This window comes from Berghia stephanieae, chromosome 11 (assembly GCF_034508935.2).
Source record: "Berghia stephanieae isolate SIO BIC M18660-M18661 chromosome 11, UCSD_Bste_1.3, whole genome shotgun sequence".
In the NCBI taxonomy this organism is placed as follows: domain Eukaryota; kingdom Metazoa; phylum Mollusca; class Gastropoda; order Nudibranchia; family Aeolidiidae; genus Berghia; species Berghia stephanieae.
The window spans coordinates 44,308,082-44,333,541 of record NC_088370.1 but is presented as its reverse complement, the minus strand read 5'-3'; the positions used below and the strand labels follow the sequence as shown (position 1 = coordinate 44,333,541).

General features: G+C 36.6%; 1 protein-coding gene across 7 annotated transcripts in view; it reads left to right on the top strand.

Annotated features, from left to right (window-relative positions):
* LOC144957220 (neural cell adhesion molecule L1-like protein) overlaps window positions 1-24,273 on the top strand; it is a 94,734-nt gene extending 70,461 nt beyond the window's left edge. For 4 of the 7 annotated variants that reach the window (XM_078888281.1, XM_078888280.1, XM_078888279.1 and 1 more), the window contains 5 exons: window positions 9,628-9,777; window positions 12,271-12,439; window positions 13,008-13,171; window positions 19,250-19,361; window positions 23,638-24,273. In XM_078888281.1, coding sequence (XP_078744407.1) covers window positions 9,628-9,777; window positions 12,271-12,439; window positions 13,008-13,171; window positions 19,250-19,361; window positions 23,638-23,752 — 710 coding nt within the window. In that variant the 3' untranslated portion in view covers window positions 23,753-24,273. The remainder of the gene's footprint in view (window positions 1-9,627; window positions 9,778-12,270; window positions 12,440-13,007; window positions 13,172-19,249; window positions 19,362-23,637) is intronic. The other 3 variants (XM_078888282.1, XM_078888283.1, XM_078888285.1) reach the window with 3 other exon arrangements.
* Window positions 24,274-25,460: the final 1,187 nt, after the last annotated feature.

The following is a 25,460-nucleotide window of genomic DNA, read 5'->3' as shown; positions in this document are numbered from 1 at the left end:
TCCTTGTGGAGTTCCTACATTGGTTTCGATTCCTTTTTGTGGAGTTCCTACTTGGTTTTGATTCCTTGTGGAGTTCTACATTGGTTTTGATTCTTTGTGGAGTTCCTACATTGGTTTTGATTCTTTGTGGAGTTCCTACATTGGTTCGATTCCTTGTGGAGTTCCTACATTGGTTTTGATTCTTGTGGGAGTTCCTACATTGGTTTTGATTCTTTGTGGAGTTCCTACATTGGTTTTGATTCTTTGTGGAGTTCCTACATTGGTTTTGATTCTTGTGGAGTTCCTACATTGGTTTTGATTCCTTGTGGAGTTCCTACATTGGGTTTGTCCGTTTACTTGTGGAGTTCCTACATTGGTTTTGATTCCTTGTGGAGTTCTTACATTGGTTTTGATTCTTTGTGGAGTTCCTACATTGGTTTTCGATTCTTGTGGAGTTCCTACATTGGTTTTGATTCTTTGTGGAGTTTCTACATTGGTTTTGATTCCTTGTGGAGTTCCTACATTGGTTTTGATTCCTTGTGGAGTTCCTACATTGGTTTCGATTCCTTGTGGAGTTCCTACCTTGGTTTTGATTGGTCCTTGTGGATCTTTTATACATTGGTTTTGATTCCTTGTGGAGTTCCTACATTGGTTTCGATTCTTTGTGGAGTTCCTACATTGGTTTTGATTCTTTGTGGAGTTCCTACATTGGTTTTGATTCCTTGTGGAGTTTCTTACTATTGGTTTTGATTCTTTGTGGAGTTCCTACATTGGTTTTGATTCTTTGTGGAGTTCCTACATTGGTTTTGATTCTTTGTGGAGTAGTTCCTACACTATTGGTTTTGATTCCTTGTGGAGTTCCTACATTGGTTTTGATTCTTTGTGGAGTTCCTACATTGGTTTTGATTCTTTGTGGAGTTCCTACATTGGTTTTGATTCCTTGTGGAGTTCCTACATTGGTTTCGATTCCTTGTGGAGTTCCTATTATCCTTGGGTTATGTTTGATTCCTTGTGGAGTTCTTACATTGGTTTTTGATTCTTTGTGGAGTTCCTACATTGGTTTTGATTTCTTTGTGGAGTTCCTACATTGGTTCCGATTCCTTGTGGAGTTCCTACATTGGTTTTGATTCTTTGTGGAGTTCCTACATTGGTTTTGATTCTTTGTGGAGTTCCTACATTGGTTTTGATTCTTTGTGGAGTTCCTACATTGGTTTTGATTCCTTGTGGAGTTCCTACATTGGTTTTTGATTCCTTGTGGAGTTCCTACATTGGTTTCGATTCCTTGTGGAGTTCCTACCTTGGTTTTGATTCCTTGTGGAGTTCTTACATTGGTTTTGATTCTTTGTGGAGTTCCTACATTGGTTTCGATTCTTTGTGGAGTTCCTACATTGGTTTTGATTCTTTGTGGAGTTCCTACATTGGTTTTGATTCCTTGTGGAGTTCCTACATTGGTTTTTATTCTTTGTGGAGTTCCTACATTGGTTTTGATTCCTTGTGGAGTTCCTACATTGGTTTTGATTCCTTGTGGAGTTCCTACATTGGTTTTCGATTCCTTGTTGAGTTCCTACATTGGTTTCGATTCCTTGTTGAGTTCCTACATTGGTTTCGATTCCTTGTGGAGTTCCTACATTGGTTTTGATTCCTTGTGGAGTTCCTACATTGGTTTTGATTCTTTGTGGAGTTCCTACATTGGTTTTGATTCTTTGTGGAGTTCCTACATTGGTTTTGATTCCTTGTGGAGTTCCTACATTGGTTTTGATTCTTTGTGGAGTTCCTACATTGGTTTCGATTCCTTGTGGAGTTCCTACATTGGTTTCGATTCCTTGTGGAGTTCCTACATTGGTTTTGATTCCTTGTGGAGTTCCTACATTGGTTTCGATTCTTTGTGGAGTTCCTACATTGGTTTTGATTCTTTGTGGAGTTCCTACATTGGTTTTGATTCTTTGTGGAGTTCCTACATTGGTTTTGATTCCTTGTGGAGTTCCTACCTTGGTTTCGATGGTTCTTATGGAGTTCCTGCCTTGGTTTTGATGGTTCTTGTAGTAGAGGCCCTTTGTCATTTTGGACTGAGGTGGCGTTGCTCAGCAGAAATTGCATGGTTCTAACTTCATCCTCATCTACTATTTCTTGAAGATTTCCAAAAGCTTGTACCTGTCTATGATATCAAAAGCTGGTGACTAATTGACCCAGTAATGTTGATAGCTATGTTTTCTTTGTTTAATTTTGCAGTCAACCTCTTCACAGGATATAGGAAAACAAAAATATAACGAACAAGTGTGGACAGAAATAAAAAATAGTTTGTTATACCAGTATCTGTTTATTCTTTATTCTTTATTGAAGTCATCCTCTTCCTGGCACATAGATTTTTAATCACTGCATTCAGACTTCAGCGTTATATATATATATATATATATATATATATATATATATATATATATATATATTATATATATATATATATATATATATATATATATACAGTAGAATTACTTTAAACCAAAATTTTGGGGACCTTCTAAACCATTTCGGTTTACAGACATTTTGGTTTAAAGCAAGTTCCCGTTTTGCAATATTTTTCAAGGGTAGTAACTATTTAAGGAATTTGCTCATTTAATCGTATCATGGGTTTCCCGTTAAATGGAGTTGTTGAATAAATGCCGTCTTCGTAACCATTAATGTTTTAAATTTTTTTCTGGTGTGTTTTAAAATGTTGAAAGAGTAGAGTTCGGGATGCCGTGTATTTTACATATCTCCGTCTTGATCAACTTTTTTTTTCATCGACTTCACATAGTATTTTGATTTTAAACTCAAACGTTGTAATTAATCACAGTGCTTTCTTTTAGACATCTTTTAGTAAAATGCAAAGCTAAAATAAGATCGAAAATTCTTGTGCAATAATTGATAATGAATGATGCGCAGCTACTCAGAGGTGAAGTGAAATGGAAATGAAAAGGCGTGTCAATGCTCAGCTGTCTTTTGTTGAAAAGCCATTTGGTTCAAAGGCCTAATTACATAGAACCTCCGCCCCCCCCCCCCCCCCACACACACACACACACATTTAAACAAAGTGGAAATGAAATGGCATGTCAATGGTAAGTTGTCTACCCCCCCCCCCCCCCCCCCCCTCCTTATCGTCGTGTTGCAAATCCAGTCAGTTCCAAAACATCAACACATGAGCGAGAACATCTCGCTTGCGTGATTCTACACCCCAACTCCCCCTCTTTCCTTATTTTTCGCCTGCCAGTCACCCGCTGTCTTCCAGTCTGTGCGATTGTGGTGTTGGTCAAGCCCAAGTGCAGTGATTGAAGTGTTTGCATCCCCCCCCCCCCACCCCACCCATCACCCTCATCTTATACTTACGCTCTGTATCGCCGGGCATTATTACGTGTGGCCTCCTTCCCGATATTTGAAGAAAAATATAGAGAGAAAAAGGGAAGGTGCTCTCAAGTTGTTTCGGTTTAAAGAAAGTCCTGCTTAGAAGTATTTCGGTTCATCGTAAGAATTAGTACAAAGATAATGAAGAAACTAGCACAATTTATTAAATTCTTTGCGGTTTAAGGTATTTTTCGGTTTAAAGTAATTTTACTGTATATTCTTTATGTCCAGGTTGCACATATTATTGTTATTATTATTATATTATTATTATTATTATTATTATTATTATTATTATTATTATTATTATTATTATTATATATTATTATTATTATTATTATTTGTTGTTGTTGTTGTTGTTGTTGTTCATCATCATCATCCAGGCGTGTAAATCTCCGGACAATTGTCGGATTTCCGACAGTACGGTTTTGCTTAATATATTGTTAGGTGCTGATATTTGAAAGAAATTTTTAAAAAAGAAAATAGAAGTGAAAATGAAATTTGTAACGTCCAAAAACAGTACTAACAAAAAATAAAATAAACGAGTTTTATTTTGTTCCTCGAAAAAATCAGTTTATATTCCTTTTCAAACGCTGACTTAAATTTTTTTAAAAGAAACTTTTTATTTGTCGCATCAAAAACAAAACAAAATTAGACCGTCTAGTCAGCTGGGTATATTATCATTCCACCTACACGCTCCACTAGACGTGGATGTATTCACTGCCTGCCTGCTTTGCCATAGACGCTGCCTGCCTACTGTGCCACAGATGAGAGAGAGATTCGTCTAATACATGTCTAATCAGTAAATAACTAGCACACACAGCGTGTGTTGGACCGGGCCGTTTCTCTCTATTTTGATATAGACACACTGACTATCTCTTTTTCTCCCCATGCTTTCTTTGTTTCAATCTAAAAGACAACTGGAAAAAAAATAATGCGATATAAATATTTTTCTTCAAACGGTGATTGATGCTCTCAGCGGAAATTTTCTTTCCTCATGACCATGGTTGTTTAAATTTTCATCTTTTTCCTCCTGTACACACGACCGCATCTCCTACTCCTCCTTCTCCTCCTCCTCCTCCTCCTCCTCCTCCTCCTCCTCCTTCTTCTTCTTCTTCTTCTTCTTCTTCTTCTTCTTCTTCTTCTTCTTCTTCTTCTTCTCTTCTTCTTCTTCTTCTTCTTCTTCTTCTTCTTCTTCTTCTTCTTCTCCTTCTGCTTCTTCTTCTTCTAAAAGAATTAATCCAAATAAACGAAAGAATCAGCTTAAAAATTTAACACAAACAGGAGAGAAGATAAAGTAGCTTCTGGTGTCAAGCACTAGATACACATCCTTCAAAAAGGTAGGAATTGTTTTCTTCCTTTCATTTTACAACTAACTCACGCCTGGGCCCAGAAATGTGTGTACTTTTTCAAATAATTGGGATTTTTTGGTACCATAAAATAAGGTCCATGATTTTTTGTATTATAAACGAGTTGGGGAAAGTGACAGGATTTCACTGGTCAATTGACGTGTGTTGTGTTGATTCATTCATCCATATTTTTGTCCTGTTCAAAAAGACAATTTTTACACCAACCATATACAGGCCAGATCATCATCATCATCATTATTATTATTATTATTATTATTATTATTATTATTATTATTATTATTATTATTATTAGTAGTAGTAGTAGTAGTAGTAGTGGTAGTAGTAGTAGTATCACTCCCATAATCATCATCATCATTATAATAAGTATTATTTTCATATTCTTCTTCTTCTTCTTCTTCTTCTTCTTCTTCTTCTTCTTCTTCTTCTTCTTCTTCTTATTATTATTATTATTATTATTATTATTATAATTTTATTATTATTATTATTATTATTATTATTATTATTATTATTATTATTATTATTATTATATTATTATTATTATTGTTATTTGACGATTAGGACTTATTACAACAAACAACACAGTCTTTGACATACAAAAAACCCCGTTAATTTTAATGTCATATTATTAAATTCGAGTACCAATTATTATCAAAAAGAAAAAGCATTTTGAATCGAAATGATAAAGGTTTAAGGTCATTGAAAGATTATAAAGGTTTAAGGTCATTGGAAGAGTATAAAGGTTTAAGGTCATTGGAAGAGTATAAAGGTTTAAGGTCATTGGAAGAGTATAAAGGTTTAAGGTCATTGGAAGAGTATAAAGGTTTAAGGTCATTGGAAGAGTATAAAGGTTTAAGGTCATTGAAAGATTATAAAGGTTTAATGTCAATTGAGGAGTATAAAGGTTTAAGGTCATTGGAAGAGTATAAAGGTTTAAGGTCATTGGAAGAGTATAAAGGTTTAAGGTCATTGGAAGAGTATAAAGGTTTGAGGTCATTGGAAGAGTATAAAGGTTTGAGATCATTGGAAGAGTATAAAGGTTTAGGTCATTGGAAGAGTATAAAGGTTTGAGGTCATTGAAAGAGTATAAAGGTTTAAGGTCATTGGAGGAGTATAAAGGTTTAAGGTCATTGGAAGAGTATAAAGGTTTGAGGTCTTGAAAGATTATAAAGGTTTAGGTCATTGAGAGTATAAAGGTTGAGGTCATTGGAAGAGTATAAAGGTTTGAGGTCATTGGAAGAGTATAAAGGTTTGAGGTCATTGAAAGAGTATAAAGGTTTGAGGTAATTGAAAGAGTATAAAGGTTTGAGGTCATTGAAAGAGTATAAAGGTTTGAGGTCATTGGAAGAGTATAAAGGTTTGAGGTCATTGAAAGATAAAGTTTGAGGTCATTGAAGAGTATAAAGGTTTGAGGTCATTGGAAGAGTATAAAGGTTTGAGGTCATTGAAGAGTATAAAGGTTTGAGGTCATTGGAGAGTATAAAGGTTTAAGGTCATTGGAAGAGTATAAAGTTTGAGGTCATTGAAAGTAGTATAAAGGTTTAAGGTCATTGAGAGAGTATAAAGGTTTAAGGTCATTGGAAGAGTATAAAGGTTTGAGGTCATTGAAAGAGTAAAAAGGTTTGAGGTCATTGGAAGAGTATAAAGGTTTAAGGTCATTGAAAGAGTATAAAGGTTTGAGGTCATTGGAAGAGTATAAAGGTTTGAGGTCATTGGAAGAGTATAAAGGTTTAAGGTCATTGGAAGAGTATAAAGGTTTAAGGTCATTGGAAGAGTATAAAGGTTTAAGGTCATTGGAAGAGTATAAAGGTTTAAGGTCATTGATAGATATAAAGGTTTAAGGTCATTGGAAGAGTATAAAGGTTTAAGGTCATTGGAAGAGTATAAAGGTTTGAGGTCATTGGAAAGTATAAAGGTTTAAGGTCATTGGAAAGATATAAAGGTTTGAGGTCATTGGAAGAGTATAAAGGTTTAAGGTCATTGAAAGAGTATAAAGGTTTAAGGTCATTGGAAGATATAAAGGTTTAAGGTCATTGGAAGATATAAAGGTTTAGGTCATTGGAAGAGTATAAAGGTTTAGGTCATTGGAAGAGTATAAAGGTTTAGGTCATTGAAGAGTATAAAGTTGAGGTTTGGAAGATAGTTAGGTCATTGGAGTAAAGTAGTATTGGAAATATAAAGGTTTAAGGTCATTGGAAGAGTATAAAGGTTAAGGTCATTGGAAGAGTATAAAGGTTTAAGGTCATTGGAAGAGTATAAAGGTTTAAGGTCATTGGAAGAGTATAAAGTTTAGGTCATGGTAAAGAGGTTATAAAGTTAGTCATGGAAGAGTATAAAGGTTTAAGGTCATTGAAGATTATAAAGGTTTAAGGTCATTGAAGAGTATAAAGGTTTAGGTCATTGGAAGAGTTATAAAGGTTTAAGGTCATTGAAGAGTATAAAGGTTTAGGTCATTGGAAGAGTATAAAGGTTTGAGGTCATTGGAAGAGTATAAAGGTTTAGGTCATTGGAAGAGTATAAAGGTTTAGGTCATTGGAAGAGTATAAAGGTTTGAGGTCATTGGAAAGAGTATAAAGGTTTAAGGTTCATTGGAAGAGTATAAAGGTTTAAGGTCTTGGATAAGTATAAAGGTTTGAGGTTCTTGAATGATTATAAAGGTTTTAGGTCATTGGAAGAGTATAAAGGTTTGAGGTCATTGGAAGAGTATAAAGGTTTGAGGTCATTGGAAGAGTATAAAGGTTTGAGGTCATTGAAAGAGTATAAAGGTTTGAGGTCATTGAAAGAGTATAAAGGTTTAAGGTCATTGAAGAGTATAAAGGTTTAGGTCATTGAAGAGTATAAAGGTTTAGGTCATTGGAAGAGTATAAAGGTTTAGGTCATTGGAAGAGTATAAAGGTTTGAGGTCATTGGAAGAGTATAAAGGTTTGAGGTCATTAGGAAGAGTATAAAGGTTTAGGTCATTGGAAGAGTATAAAGGTTTAAGGTCATTGGAAGAGTATAAAGGTTTGAGGTCATTGAAGAGTATAAAGGTTTAAGGTCATTGGAAGAGTATAAAGGTTTAAGGTCATTGGAAGAGTATAAAGGTTATCTTGAGTAAGTGAGGTCATTGAAGAGTATAAAGGTTTAAGGTCATTGGAAGAGTATAAAGGTTTAAGGTCATTGGAAGAGTATAAAGGTTTAAGGTCATTGGAAGAGTATAAAGGTTTAAGGTCATTGGAAGAGTATAAAGGTTTAAGGTCATTGAAAGAGTATAAAGGTTTAAGGTCATTGGAAGAGTATAAAGGTTTGAGGTCATTGGAAGAGTATAAAGGTTTGAGGTCATTGAAAGAGTATAAAGGTTTAAGGTCATTGGAAGATTATAAAGGTCTAAGGTCATTGGAAGAGTATAAAGGTTTGAGGTCATTGGAAGAGTATAAAGGTTTGAGGTCATTGGAAGATTATAAAGGTTTAAGGTCATTGAAAGAGTATAAAGGTTTGAGGTCATTGGAAGATTGTTTTTTGTTTTTAAGGGTTTTACGGCGCTTGCAACACATTAAGGTCATATAAGTGCCAGTAAAAAGGAAGAAAATGGGATAGTAAAAAGTTCTAGAATTACAATTAAAGCACAAAAGAAAAGGTAAGACAAAGGGGAATTGGTTCAAATAGGGAACAGATGTAGATTCCAAGAGCACACCATCAAAGTACTTAGTTTGAGATCACCTAAAAGTCTCATCCAGACACAAGCACAGGTCCCAACTAAGAGGAACACACTCAAATGTTTATAAATCATATAATATAATATGTAAACTAAAGATAATACAATTCATGACAGAGAGATGATTTACAAGGAAAAAAATATCTCCCAAAACTATAACTATACATTCGACTGTTTCCCTCTCAACCAATGACTCCGACCAAGGTCAGGACAAAACCAAGCAATCTCATTCCAAGACAAAGACAGAAAGCAATTGGAAAACAGATAAGAGGGGATAGAAGACACAGCAAGTACCTCCCTGCCCGCTATGGGAGGTAGGAACCCCACCCGGTCATTGGAAGATTATAAAGGTTTGAGGTCATTGGAGGAGTATAAAGGTTTGAGGTCATTGAAAGAGTATAAAGGTTTGAGGTCATTGGAAGATTATAAAGGTTTAAGGTCATTGAAAGAGTATAAAGGTTTAAGGTCATTGGAAGAGTATAAAGGTTTGAGGTCATTGAAAGATAAAAAGGTTTGAGATCATTGGAAGAGTATAAAGGTTTAAGGTCATTGGAAGAGTATAAAGGTTTGAGGTCATTGAAAGATTATAAAGGTTTGAGGTCATTGGAGGAGTATAAAGGTTTGAGGTCATTGGAAGAGTATAAAGGTTTGAGGTCATTGGAAGAGTATAAAGGTTTAAGGTCATTGGAGGAGTATAAAGGTTTAAGGTCATTGGAAGAGTATAAAGGTTTGAGGTCATTGAAAGATTATAAAGGTTTGAGGTCATTGGAAGAGTATAAAGGTTTGAGGTCATTGGAAGAGTATAAAGGTTTGAGGTCATTGGAAGAGTATAAAGGTTTAAGGTCATTGGAAGATTATAAAGGTTTAAGGTCATTGGAAGAGTATAAAGGTTTGAGGTTCTTGAAAGAGTATAAAGGTTTAAGGTCATTGAAAGATTATAAAGGTTTGAGGTCATTGGAAGAGTATAAAGGTTTAAGGTCATTGAAAGAGTATAAAGGTTTGAGGTCATTGGAAGAGTATAAAGGTTTGAGGTCATTGAAAGAGTATAAAGGTTTGAGGTCATTGGAAGAGTATAAAGGTTTAAGGTCATTGGAAGAGTATAAAGGTTTAATGTCAATTGAGGAGTATAAAGGTCATGCAAGGGAATTTGGAACTGGATAGGAATGTCAAACATGAGAGTTCAAGAATCTTATATTGTTATTTTTTCTCTACCAGACGAGCATAAATCACAACGATACAGTTTCAGTGCTGATTACACTGAGCTGTACATCAAAGACTTGAACTTTGAAGATTCTGCCAATTATGAATGTAACATCAGCAACAGAGTGGGCTATGTGTTTTTTAATGCATATCTCCGTGTTATAAGTAAGTTATCAATGTAACAGAGTGGGCTATGTGTTTTTGGATGCATATCTCTGTGTTGTAAGTTAGTTATCAATGTAACATCAGCAACAGAGTGGGCTATGTGTTTTTGGATGCATATCTCTGTGTTGTAAGTTAGTTATCAATGTAACATCAGCAACAGAGTGGGCTATGTGTTTTTGGATGCATATCTCTGTGTTGTAAGTGTAAGTTAGTTATCAATGTAACATCAGCAACAGAGTGGGCTATGTATTTTTGGATGCATATCTCTGTGTTATAAGTAAGTTTTCAGTCATCAATACAAATAAATGTAGAATAAATATGAACACTTATTTAGGGCATTTCCACACAGTAGTCGTGCTCAAGGCATCACTCATTGTTTCATTGATTCCGCCAGCAGGTCATATGAAACCATTTCTCCATTTCATAGAGTACCACTCGCCTGTTAGACATTCTTTTGTACTGACATTCTTACGATATCATTCACTGCCTGTAGTCAGGTACTCATTCATACCTTAGTCGAGTTGAGTAATTTGTGTAATTTATTTTACGCAAAGACACATCGGGACCAAAATTTTCCACGGTCACTGTCACTCATCTGACCATTAATCACACTTAACATTGCTTGACTTTTATGACAAGATGGCTTAGCACTGAACCACATCATCTTCATAAAAAAAATTTAAAAAAGAAAGAAACAATTTTTTTCCCTGAACATCTAGATGGATGACAAAGTGACTTTCAGTTAAAATAACAATAGTAAAGGCAATAGAGGCTTCAATTTAGCGTACAAAAACAGATTATGTTGACGTTTTGGGTTTCTCCTTTGTCAACAAAAGATGATAGGCTAAATGAGACACAAAATACAAATGAGCTATGAGAGAAGTCAAATCCTTCATCTTAACAATGCCATCTCCTCATCTCTCATTTGTCTTTACTGTCTCATTCATCATGTGATGTTGACCCAAAACGTCCACATCAACTCTTCTTAAATAAGATTGAAGTCTGTATTCCCTGTTAATTGGTGTTCAGCTCGTCATTGTTATTGATGTCTTCAAGTTTCAAGCAGGCATATTCCAGATCAAATCAAAAGGCATAGTATACAAAAGTCCTCTGCGTTACGGTTACAGCTGTCTCACCATGCTGTTTATTTGTATAATAATTGAATTTATGGATGGAATGAAATTGACATCAATCAGTTCTTTGTTATTGTTTTTAGACAGCCATTCTTTTGAGTAGTTCTCACTAAATTATATCAATCAGACTTTAACGTTGAACATTACACAATTTTGTGTGTTGGAACATTATTTCTGATACTGGCGATTACTGTGAGCCTTTTGGTTAAACGCACATCATCAATATTCTAAGAAAAGGGAAATTTGATTTGGTTTACATTGGAGTTATTTTTACCAGGTTTTCAGGTTTGGGTTTCACGTTTTGACATGAGGGATTGCAAGCTGTGCAGGGGGGATTATATGTCGAGGTCTATCAGAGGAGACTTGAGCAATTACATGGGAAACACTTGGAACTCAATTCTTACAATGAACAGATAACACTGCAAACAAAAATTCACACACACACACACACACAAAAGAGATAGTAACGGCTTAGGGTATCAAAATTTAGAAGTCTATGTAGAAATGGGCTTGTTTCAGTTGTCATCAAGCCTGAATCTGAATATTACTCGAAGTCCACTCAATTCTGAGTATTTGTATTTGGGGACGGAGAGAACTGTTGAATGTGACAGCCATTGTTGGTGCTTAGGCTGAAGTATTTTGATAATCTTCGCTACAATGTTTCTAAATCTTTTGTTTTCTGACATGATTTGGGCAGATGAAGATGTTTGAGTTTGCAGATTGGTGTTTTAGTGTTTTGAGTGGGTTTTTCTTTGAATTTTGCTGTGTGTTTTGTTGTACTGGTGAGATGGCTGTCATTTTGTTTGTAATTTTGAACATAAGTGTCGTTGTTCTTTCCATCTGTGTTGTAGGGAGTCCATCCAAGCTGTGTGATCATCATGTCTGTTGCACTATTATGGGGGCTGTAGTCATTGAAGACAAATCTTGCAGCGTAGAGCTGGAGAGCTTCAATTGGTTTTATATCCGCTTGTAGGTTGTAGGTGTGGGTGTGGGTCCCAAACTGTACTGTCTATGTAAACAACAAGTGGATTATTTTACACCCGTTCTAAGACAAACCTCAGCAACGACTGTAGTCAGTTTTCGTTGTATCCAAAGATACAAATGTGTAAAGTGTAATCCTGGATAAAGCCAACACCGATGAACCGGAACCATTGGTTTTGACTTTATCCATTATCAATGGAATACACTTAGAAAAAGAAGAGAGAATTTAGGACCAACAAGAAATATTGACTTCAAGCAGAAGTTGAGCTAAAGACTGTTGACTTTATGCAGATCCCGATGAAGATAAAACTCAGCAATACAGAGGGACTCGCATATCACCTATAACAATATATGACACTTGGTTTTCTTGATTCCCCAGAGCCCATCGTGTTTGCGTGGAAACCTCCAATGTTTCTTAGTGTGAAATACGGAGATGTCCTTGACCTTACTGTCAATGTTACTGGAGACAAATGCTGTCCTGTCAACACCATAGAGTGGTTCTACCAAGGATCCCCCATTCCTGACATTGAAGCATTCCCACCTTTCCAGTAATGTTTTATTTTATTTATTAACTTTCCCACTGCCTGATCTTACAATTCACTTTTAAGTCAACACGAAGAGAAATAAGAAAGTTGAGAGTTTTTGTGTTATTTTTTTTTATTTTTAATATTTTTTTTATAGTTCTAAAACTATGTACGTTTATAAAAAAATAATAATTTTAAAGATTAAAATAAATAAATATGTAAAGCATTTCCACTTGTCAACCATGCTCAATGGGCCTCGCAGTGTTTTATATATTCCCTCAGCAGGCCATATATGGAAACATATTTCTATTTCATACAGGACCATATTATTTGTCTCTCGGTCTCAAAATAACAAGCTTCCCTCCCATCCCCCACAATCCATTTGACCTCTGTAACATTGGATTTACTGAAATCTGAGACAGGCTGACCTTCTCAACAAACGTCTGCAACTGTAATGTTGCTGAAAATAAAAATAAAACCTAAATGTGTTGCAAGCGCCGTAAAACCCTTAACAACAAAATAAATCAAATTAATTTTTTTAGATCATGTTTCTATCTCTTCTGTTATTAATCTTTAAATCTATATTGTACAGAAGAGACAAGGTTACAGGCTCACTCCTATTCAATACAACGCTGGTCATGGAGAAAAATTTTACCTCTATACTGGGGAACTATACTTACAGAGTGTCTGATGGGTACCAAACAATCACCAACAGTTTTGTCATTTCACAAGGGAAGTTGGCTAAAGGTAAAACAAGTAAGTATCCTTGTTTATCACAGAAACGGTGAGAGGAGAGGAGAGAGTCTTAACCCTATTCGTACATCGGAGATAACTTAGTTACCCCATTGTGGAATCGCTATTATTGAGTACCTACTAACTGAAAAGTGAGAAGTTTCTGCGTTCTTGTCTGCTCCTATGTTAATATGAGACTTGTCAAAAGTATAAGTACAGTATAGCACGCTTAAAGCGAATAGCTTTAACAAACTCGTAGTATTGACAATCAACGTCTTTCTTATTGTTTGACTGGTATAACTGTTACTGATACATAGGTATTTTAACAATACAATTTTTTCTGCCTACAGCAGCTCTTCACTATATCCGTGTTCTACTGAATTGATGCTATCCATTTAGGTAAAATTATCATGACATCCACCAGCCAGCTTAAACATACCAACACACAAAACTGTCTGTAGCCTTTAACGGTTTTAGTCTGATTGATACAGTTTACTGAGAACTTTTCACTTACAGGCTGTCTAAAAATAATAACAAATAGCTGAGTGACATCAAGTTCGTTCCTTCAATATCCAAGCCCTGAAAATCACTGTGCCCACCTGAGGCAGTCTTGTCATCTGGGATGACTTGACATTGTCATTTTGAACACGAGCCACAATCACCCCAGTTGCTGGTGCATGCTGGTAAATTGATCATATTGAAGATGATGGGAGGGGGGGGGGGGTAATGGTGGTGGTGGCACATACTGTTGTTATCAGTGAAGGTCTAATTTTTGCACATCTTGCACACAGCCTGCTTTATGGAGTAGCTACAGCACGAAAACTTTTTGCATGACACGCACTTTATGGTCGTTTTGCAGATTTTTTTTCCACAAGCATAAGTGACATCGGCCACGTGCACTTTGAGTTTGGGGAGATGAAGCTGATGCCTCCAATGGTTCTCTCTCATGTACGACAGCTGTGTATATTGTTTGCCTCGGGTATTTTGAGAGGTTTGTCTGGCGTCTCCGCCTTTCTATTTGTGGTATGGCCAACTCCTCTGGCACAGCAACGTTGAAGCTCACACAATTATACAGTACTCAACTACATGGATGCTAAATCGCCTACATAAGCCGCTAAATCGCCTACATAAGCCGCTAAATCGCCTACATAAGCCGGAAGGCCGGCTTTTTTGTCCAGCCAGTATGACACCTTGACGGTTTTTCAGATGCCTCCTCCCCCCCCCCCCCACCCCCCAACAAAACAAAATAAATATTTTTGCACCACAAGCAATAATCATCACTCCCACCACTTCTGCAAACACGACCACTATTTCTACTACCATCATCACTTCCATCATCACAACCACCACCACATCATCACTACCAATACAACTACATACAACCAACACATGCCCATCATCATCACGACCACTACAATACTACAACACCACATGAACATCATCATCACCACCACAACATCATCTTTTTCACTACTACTACAACCACCGCCACCACCACATCATCAACTGCAACTACTACTACAACTAACACATCAATATGACTACCACTATTACGACAACTACCACATCAATATTACTACCACTATTACTACAACCACGACTTCCTCACCATCATCACTACAATTACCACTACCACCACCATATCATCATCACTACCTGCATGAGGATAGCCACTACCACCACATCATCATCACTACCACTACTACAAGTACTGCCATTACATCATTATTATTACCATTACTATTAGAACCTCCGCCAACATCACCACATCATCATCACTACCATACTACTACAACCACTACCACCACATCAACTTCACTACTTCTACTACTACTACTACTACTACTACTACTACTACTACTACTACTACTACAACCACTACCACCACATCAACTTCACTTCTACTACTACTACTACTACTACTACTACTACTACTACTACTACAATCATCACCACACCATATCATTACCACCACTGCAGCTACAACTTCCATCTCCACATCATGACTACCACAATCATCACCACCACATCATCATCTCTATCACTATACTACTACTACTACTACAACCACGACAGCATCATCCCTACCACTACTACTACAACCAGCACCACATCACCATTCCTATCACCACTACTACAACCACCACATCACCATCCCTATCACCAATGCTACGACCACCACCACCACTTCACAATCCCTACAACGACTACTACAAACTCTACATTACCATCACTACTACAACAACTACCACATCACCATCCCTACCACCACTTCTACAACCACCACATCAACATCCATGCCACCAGAACTACAACAACCACCACCACTACTACACCAACCACCACATCACCATCTTTACCACCACCACTACTACACCAACCACCACATCACCATCCCTACCACTACCACTACTACAACAACCACCACATCACCATCCCTACCACCACCACTACTACAACAACCATCACATCACCATCCCTACCACCACCACTACTACTACTACAACAACCACCACATCATCAGATACTTGGGCATATTCTCTCCACAGGTTTCCTTGTAATTTGTCCCAGATATCTCTCATTAATTTCTTCTTCTTCATCATATAATCATTGTCACCATGACACATTGTCAGACACAAGCCCTCCCCTCTAATAATGACACAAGGCACACAGCACTCAGCACGCGACACACTTCGCACATGACACGAGACAAACTGAAGTGAATACTACAGTTCATTAATTTTCTCCCATTTTTTTATTTATGAGTGGATTTTCAAAATTTAAAGTGTTTTCTATGACTATCAGAAAAACTTTATGTGCAGCTATGTGGTCTAGTGGTATGACACTCGCTTTTGGATCGGAAGGTCCTGGGTTCGAGCCTTGAGCACGTTTAGTGGATATTGCGCTATATAAAAATTCAAGTTTAATATAGTAAGAAAAACCCATTATAGATAAATATATATTGCCTCTTGTGGTCCCTACTTTTACAACATAATAAAGTCCCTTCAGATGTGTCTAATCTGGAACTCCCAAAATCCGAAATAAAGTCCCTTCCTATTCTGGAACTCCCACAATCCGAAATAAAGTCCCTTCAGGTGTGTCTAATCTGGAACTCCCACAATCCGAAATAAAGTCCCTTCAGATGTGTCTAATCTGGAACTCCCACAATCCGAAATAAAGTCCCTTCAGATGTGTCTAATCTGGAACTCCCACAATCCGAAATAAAGTCCCTTCCTATTCTGGAACTCCCACAATCCGAAATAAAGTCCCTTCAGATGTGTCTAATCTGGAACTCCCACAATCCGAAATAAAGTCCCTTCAGATGTGTCTAATCTGGAACTCCCACAATCCGAAATAAAGTCCCTTCCTATTCTGGAACTCCCACAATCCGAAATAAAGTCCATTCAGGTGTGTCTAACCTGGAACTCCCACAATCCGAAATAAAGTCCCTTCAGGTGTCTCCTTTCTGGAACTCCCACAATCCGAAATAAAGTCCCTTCAGGTGTGTCTAATCTGGAACTCCCAAAATTCGAAAGAAAGTCCCTTCAGGTGTGTCTAATCTGGAACTCCTACAATCCGAAATAAAGTCCCTTCAGGTGTGTCTAACCTGGAACTCCCACAATCCGAAATAAAGTCCCTTCAGGTGTCTCCATTCTGGAACTCCCACAATCCGAAATAAAGTCCCTTCAGGTGTGTCTAACCTGGAACTCCCACAATCCGAAATAAAGTCCCTTCAGGTGTCTCCATTCTGGAACTCCCACAATCCGAAATAAAGTCCCTTCAGGTGTGTCTAATCTGGAACTCCCATAATCCGAAATAAAGTCGCTTCAGGTGTGTCTAATCTGGAACTCCCACAATCCGAATGTTTCCATTATCTGGACAAGTCTCTTGGGGATGAATCTGTTGTTCTTTTACTGTAATTGGACCCTGTCATCCAGAATCCTGGTTTCTTGATCTGAACACTAATTTTGGTAACAAACCATTCCAATTTAGAGGATTCACGACTCCTCGCTGACTGACACCGTCTGTCCTCCAACTTTGGTTCAATGCACTGGACAAACGATTGAAGTATAATCTGATTTATAACTCTTTGTCACATCCAATTAAGGTGAGGTAGGTAACTTATTTGTCTATACAGTCCGGTCATTGGCAGAAAGCCCAGTCTCGTAAATCAACCTGGCGATACAGTTTACACAATCTAACTCTGTCACATGATATTGATGTCATCAGACAAAAACTATTGTTTTCACTTCAGAATCACTCTGAATCTGTTCTCACCTTTTCTCACTTGCCCAAATTGCTCATCAAAAATAAACACTATCTCTACTCAAGATATATTTCTTGAAATTTCACGACAACTTCAACATGTTTGCTCTGCTGTTGACATGGCTTTCAATCTTGTATGTATATATTATGCATTATTATATTATTATGGTTATCTTCTATACGCGTGTGTATGTGTGTGTGTGTGTGTGTGTGTGTGTGTGTGTGGTTGTGTGTGCGCTTTGCATGTCAAGGTTAAAGATATATGTTTGTACACCACATGAGTACATTTAAGTTGAAATACTATCTTTACCACGTGTATCGTTATTGTAATATTTAATCAATAGATTTATGGCATTACTAATTAATATTAAGGGCATTCAAAGGATCTTATCCTATTTTGCCCTATACCACATGTTATGTTATGTCAACAACTTTAATATAGAGAAGAAGAGTCAGGATATCACCACAACATTGAACGACATTGTCATGGATGTGGAAGTCAAAGCTGACATATCTACATCACAACCAAATGAAGACATTGAAGAAGTTGGCAGTGACAAAGAACTGCCTATCATCCCATCACCAACTAAGACCTTTTGAAAGGGTACATGCATTTAAGAAACTGACCTGGTAATCAACGTCCATGAAAAACATCTCCTTGTGAAAAACAAAATCAACATAAAAATAAAGATTATTCTAATGAATGACATTGACTTTGACCAATTATGAAAGCCATAAAGTCCTATTGTTGTTTTCTGAAGCGATAGACCTAGATTACTATGTTTTGAGGTCAAAACTAAATATGTGGCATAATATACGGTTTAGTGTAACACGCATTTGCCGAACAAGGACAGAATTCCCAAATTATTCCCCTCATTGTCTTAGTAATTTTTTCATGGCATCCACAAATGGTTTCTCGGTTTTGTTGAACTCTTAGGGCCAACACACTGGCCACTAAGAGAGAGAGAAAGCAAGTTGCATTGTGCTGCAGCCTTCGTGAACTTATAGCCTGAAACTGACCAAGCGAAAATCACCTCAAAACAAGACGACGATAGCGAAAATAAGTTGATTACTGTGAGTTGTATTCACTAGCTCAACCACTGGCAACATTTTGCTCTTGTTACTGCCAATATTAAATGCTCGAGTCGGACAGGGATTAAGCTTAAAAATCCCCATTTCAGATGATACTAAATCTAGTTTTGTTTATCGTGTTCGTCAGTGTAAAGAAAAGTTTGATTGAAGAAAATTCCGAGGGGGGGGGGGGGGGGGGTGTGGTTCGTTTGTTTTCATTTACAAAATTGGCATATTTTGTAGTACCTAACAATATACAGTCGTAATCGGAGGCTGGCATTCCTGACCTGTTTGAGGTTGTCAACAAGCAACATCCCTACAAACTCCGAGTACATGAGGGAGGCAGAGGATAGATTGTCCTGGAGGTATATGATAGGCAATGTGCACACAAACGCAAGCCACAGATAAGTAAGTAAGTGTAATGTAGTAGAAAAGTATATATACCATATTATTAGAATATTCCCTTTACCTTTTCTGTATTGAATCACTTCTTCTTCCTGTTATTATGGTTATCCACTTCCTGGCACCAGAATGCCTACTTCTGGTTCTCACTTCTACTCTAGTTTTAGTCAGTCCAGTTCAGGAGTGCAATGAAGTAACATGTCTATCTCAGTTCATTATAATAATTAAGTAAGTAATATTAAACAACAATATTGACTTTAGACTATGGGCTCATATTGCGCCACAGATTATTCATCCATCATCATTTAATGGATTAAATTGATTGATATTTTACAAGGAATGTTGTAACTATGTATTCCATAGACGAGGGATCTCACTCTTACATGATTAGCTTCTCCACTGCCGGTTTGGTAATCACTGGAGTGATTGCCTTCCTTCTGGTCGCGTCGCTCTTTGTCCTTGTAAGCAGTAAAGGGTAAGGTTCACCATTTACAATTGATGCTTTCTTTGGTTTGCTTCTACCAATTTAATGTTATTTTGGATTCTTGCAAATCATGTCCTTTCCACTTAAAGACTTGATTCATTTTCAGTTTTCAAAGTGGCTTTTGGTCGGTACTGACGAACAGACCTTGACACCCGTTAGTCACTACTGACCAATAGCCCCGCCATTGAGGAATAGCTATCGTTCAATACTGAGTACTGATTTGTAGATTATTTGTCTAAATGTTTTGACTTCATGAGTGTCACGAGCACCATGCAACCTGTAGGAATATTTTCTGGCCAAAATGAAAGCGTTTTGTTATAGGACGGAAGATCAAGTCATGCTTTTAGTCTGTTAGGAAAGCAGTAAAAAGATTTAGAAGTTTTCACCTATCAAGCGCTCAATACTGACCAATAGCCTCTCTGAAACAGCATCGATATTGGTCAGTACTGCCCAATGGACACTAGTGCCTGTTCGTCAGTACTGACCAATAGCCTCTCTACAACAGCGTGGCTACTGGCTGGCATGGAAGTTTTTTTTACATCACTTGCGGCTGCAAAAATTGTAAAGTATCACTGATTTGCATTGCAGCCGCAAAATCTGAAATTTTGTTGCAGATTTTCGAGATTTTGGCAAAGAAAAAAAAAAAAAAAGACAATTTTTTTTTTCTTTTAAATTGATAGCTCATTTTTCCCTTTTTACTGGCATTGATATGACCTTACTGTAGGAATTGTAGTTGTAGTAGGAGGAGGAGTAGTAAATGCTATAAAAAAGGGAGAGAGAGAGATAGAGAGAGAGACATGGATCATTTGATAACATAATGGAAATTATCTTGTCACTGCTGCAAATTGTCATCTCTACTATTAGATTGAAGACCACCCTCACAAATATTTTATCCCAAAACCTTCAACTGATTTAATGTATATCACCATCACAACTTCATTTGGGACATCAGCATCATCATCTCATACCGTCAACACGGTTACAACCACCATCACAGCATTGTCACTGCCACAACCACCACCACCAGATCAGTTCTTCCATCACCACCACCACTAGAGCACCATTGCTACAACCACCACCTCATCTTCTTCAGGCACAAACATCAATACTACCAACATATTTGGGGTCTTTTGGTCATTACTTTGAGTGTTTCGAAAGCAATATCCTTAGATATTGCAATTTCTGAGCCTTATGCTGATTTAAAATGGTCATTAAGATTAAGTTTCTCGATAAATCGATAATTTTGTAATTACTAGTGATTGCTGCAAACGAATGTTTGAATGATGAAGATCGGAGTTTATTTTTGATTTGGGTTTGATGATAGCTTTTATATAAATTTTTGTATTTTGCGCACTTTTATTTTCCACACATGCGGACAGAATACCCTTTTTTGCTAAAAAAAAACCCCCACTTTTTAGGATCATAGAATACATTTTTCATTCTGGGAAGGTTGGCAGGTCTGCCTTACATTTGTTGCAAGCGCCGTGAAACACTTAAAAACAAACAAATACCTTTCTCTTTCATGAACTAATTAATGGGTTTTTAAAAAAATTAATCGCAAATTTTGCTGTGTTTAGCTTTCAAAATTTGGGAATTTTTTTGCAAAAAGCCGCCATGTCATTATTGGTCAGTACTGTCCAATGGACACTTGTGCTGTTTTGTCAGTACAGACCAATAGCCCATGCCTTCTGTTTTCACCTAAAGCCCTGTCATTCCAAAATACACATCGTTTTCAGTTTTCACTTCAAAGCCTAAAAGCCTGTAATTCAATTTACACATTTCGGTTTTCACCTAAAAGCCTATTGATCCAATTTACACAACATTTTCCGTTTTCACCTAAAGGCCTAATTTACAGATTATTTGGTTACCTATGTCCAAAAGCAAAATGTTTTGTATGTCCAGCCTAGCCAGTGTTTATTGTAGCCACACACGTGGTTAGTTGTGGACTTACAATGAATAATAATTATACTTTAAGAATGAAATCAACACGAATATCTGTTAGAATAGCAATGCATCACCCTGGATGGCAGGGATGACAAGATTAGTCAAATCAACGTAAATCTGTGTCCATGGCAAATGTACTAATTTGTAATGTATAAAAATGTCACCATCATCATCAGTATCAGCACCATCATCATTGCCTTTTTCACCCTGGGTCATGGTATAGGCCACAGACATAAAGTTTCCATCCCTCTCTATCTTGAGCTAACAGTTTAATCTTGTTCCATGTCTTATCACTTCTATGTCATCGGGTCAACAGTCCTTTCAGCTTTGTCTGTTGTCCTTCATAAATTGTGTAATTGCAGAAACTCTTTAAGCTGAAAAAAGGATTTGATTTGTCCGTCTGTGTTTCTGTAACAATTTGAGTTTTACGGAAGGGGTGTTAACACTTCGACAACCCCCAACCTGGAGGACTAGGTGACTCAAAAAAGGGGGAGTCACACACCATTAGTCGCCTTTTACAACACGCAGGCTTGTCGATAGACTATCTTCCCTCTCTGTTTGGGACCCGAAACGCCAGCGAGTATTTTTAAAATGTCTGTAAATTTTATAATGATTGGGGACACTTAGCTGATGTTGAAGTATTGTGTGAAAGGTAATACGTTATCAAATCCTACGGAAAAGTATAATAAACTGTTGTCCAGTCCAAATTGCGATGGGTTTATGTTTACAATTTTAAAGCCACAAGTCTGAGACACAAGAGTGATATGAATTCAAAAATAGTTACATTTCAAACTGGTTTAAATACAAACAAACAAAAAATAAATTGTCAGTCTTCAGTCTTTAATCATAAATTGTCGGAAATAAAAATTGATATTTTTTCAAAGCTCTTTGAACGTTGTTGTTAATGATTTTGACTGATAATTCATTGTAGGTATTTGTGACTGATGATTCATTGTAGGTATTTGTGACATGATTCATTGTAGGTATTTGTGACTGATGATTCATTGTAGGTATTTGTGACTGATGATTCATTGTAGGTATTTGTGACTGATGATTCATTGTAGGTATTTGTGACTGATGATTCATTGTAGGTATTTGTGACATGATTCATTGTAGGTATTTGTCACTGATGATTCATTGTAGGTATTTGTGACTGATTCATTGTAGGTATTTGTGACTGATGATTCATTGTAGGTATTTGTGACTGATGATTCATTGTAGGTATTTGTGACAGATGATTCATCGTAGGTATTTGTGACTGATGATTCATTGTAGGTATTTGTGACTGATAATTCATCATAGGTATTTGTGACTGATGATTCATTGTAGGTATTTGTGACTGATAATTCATCGTAGGTATTTGTGACTGATGATTCATTGTAGGTATTTGTGACTGATGATTCATTGTAGGTATTTGTGACTGATGATTCATTGTAGGTATTTGTGACTGATGATTCATCGTAGGTATTTGTGACTGATGATTCATTGCAGGTATTTGTGACTGATGATTCATCGAAGGTATTTGTGACTGATGATTCATTGTAGGTATTTGTGACTGATGATTCATTGTAGGTATTTGTGACTGATGATTCATCGAAGGTATTTGTGACTGATGATTCATTGTAGGTATTTGTGACTGATGATTCATTGTAGGTATTTGTTACTGATGATTCATTGTAGGTATTTGTATAAGAAGAGCTGAATTCAAAGTACACTCCAGCACGATTTCCTCGAACTAATTTCACCCATCTAACATTTCAAAAATTGGATTTACTAAAGGGTTGTTTGTTTTTTGTTTGTTTTTAATATGACCGACAATATGGACCACTGATGATTTACTGTGACATTGACAGTTACGTGCGTGTAACTGTCTACTCTGCAGATGTGGGTATACAGTATGATACACATACACACACAAACATACATCCACTCACGCACTCTATTTCCATTTCTACATAACCGACACCTCTGCTTATTATGACTTCGCCATGCCTTCTAATTACAATGCCACCAACGTCGGTAAATGAATGTTGTGATACAGCACCACCAGACCACACACACACACACAGACCAACTACTTGTAACATGTCATGTATAAAGTTATATCCTCCATTAATTCGTTTTAGCAAGGCACGATTTCCTTTAACTATGGTTTCCTCAAACCTTTTTCTTTTGCATCTCCTGAGGAGTTCAAGGAAACGGTGCTGGAGTCTATGTCCATTTTTAGAGCTGAAATGGTTGTAAAATTATTAATAATTGTAATTTTATGACTCCTTTTTTTTTCTTTTTCATGAACACATCTGTGCATGACATCATACACCAGAAGGCATGATGTTACAGAAAAGGAAGAAGCAGGCAACGAAATGGTCTATGACGATGAGATCCAATCAGACATGGGTGTCAGGACGATGGAACCTGGAAACGGCCTGGATGACTAGTCCCTATCTTGATAGAATAATGATAATAGTAATAGATCAATCATGCATTTATCATCTCCACTGTCATCGTGCTCTGCTGCGCTTTATGTCATTGTATAGAAATTGACCAAAACATATTAATATTAAGCATACGTACAGAAACAAATTTAAAAGTAGGCCTTATGAAAAACTCAGTCTTCAGACATTTCCTGAAAGATGATAGATAGACATTTCAACATTACAATGCCTGAGCTACGAGCATAGCCAGCTGGCTATGTTCACCTGAGCCGACTGATTTCTGGTTATTTATACCACTTACATATTCATATTTCCTTTTCTAAATTTACTTGGATTTCAGTGCTTGATAACAACTTTTATTCCATGCAAAATAATCGTCTTCAGAGTTTGTTTTCTTTTTACAATGATAATGATATCCGGTGAATGTAGCTGAAAGTAGACGACTATATCATTAATCTTGAAATGCATTAATGATGAAAATATACTCTTAAAATGAAAATAAAATGGATATTGATGGCGACAAAGTGAAAACAGCCTTGTTTTGTGACCAGGGCCTTCACCTTCAAATGATGAAAGCAGGAGAGCTTTAGTGTTGGGTTGCCATTACAGTACAGTTGAAAAGTTAAGGATATTACAACATCTTGATTACATGTCATTTTGATGTGCTATAATGTTTAAAGATTTGGTTGCCTTCAAACTGCCATTCATGTCCTGACTTTTGGATATGGACTCTTCCAACACTGAGTGATGAAGGGATAAATATCTACCGGGCATTATTTCTTGGAGGGTGGAGGATCACGGCGAAGTTACCCGACTTTACCCTAATGCAAGTTCCATCCTATACCTCACAGGAAGCCTATGCAATTCCTGGGCAACTTATAGCTTCCCTCATTTTCGTTAATTTCATGTTTAGCAGCATTATTTTGAGTTTTTGTTGTATTTTATCATTGCTTAAAAAGCTAATACAAAGAGCATTGCAATAATCTGCTTTACCTGCTTGTTGAGTAGGTTCTCCAAACCCAACTTTGACTTAGAATGAAAATCAATTCAATTTTGCATAGATTTGTGTGTTCTCATTAAATGATAATGATACCAAGATCAACAATATCGGATAATAAAAGAAAAAGGATGTTATGGTTCTTCAAAGTTTGCTAATAATAATAATAGGCCGAAATGTGGTTATACAAAACTGGTTAAAATAGCCAATTTCATAGATAACTACAGCCCTATGTTAGAAAGTAGAGAGATGAAAGTTGATAGATAGCTGCCCAAAGTTATAGAAATGACGTTCAATTTTTGAATGACCTCTGAGACAGCACATCAGAACAAATAGTGCATGGGCCAGTGGGCGAAACCCTCCCCTCCCCTGGGGGAGTTTTCGCCACATGGTTTTTCTGAAATAGCAATATATCTTGAGTATTAATCCGGGTGTTACCGTTTTTTCAAGTGTCATTTACGAGAGTTATGGCCCTTGAAAGGTCATTAGGTGCAATTTTTTGTGAAATCGTTTTTGTGCATAAAATGGTTGTTTATCACCTCAAAATTGTTTCACATACAATCAATAATGGAATTTTATTGTAATTTCTCATTTTTTGCCTCATATCATAAAATATTTTACAAAGCCATATAGCGTTTTAAAATCTTTGATAGCCATTTTCTCTATAATTTGAAAAAAAAAATATATATTACAGTGTACTTGTTTCCCTTCAGG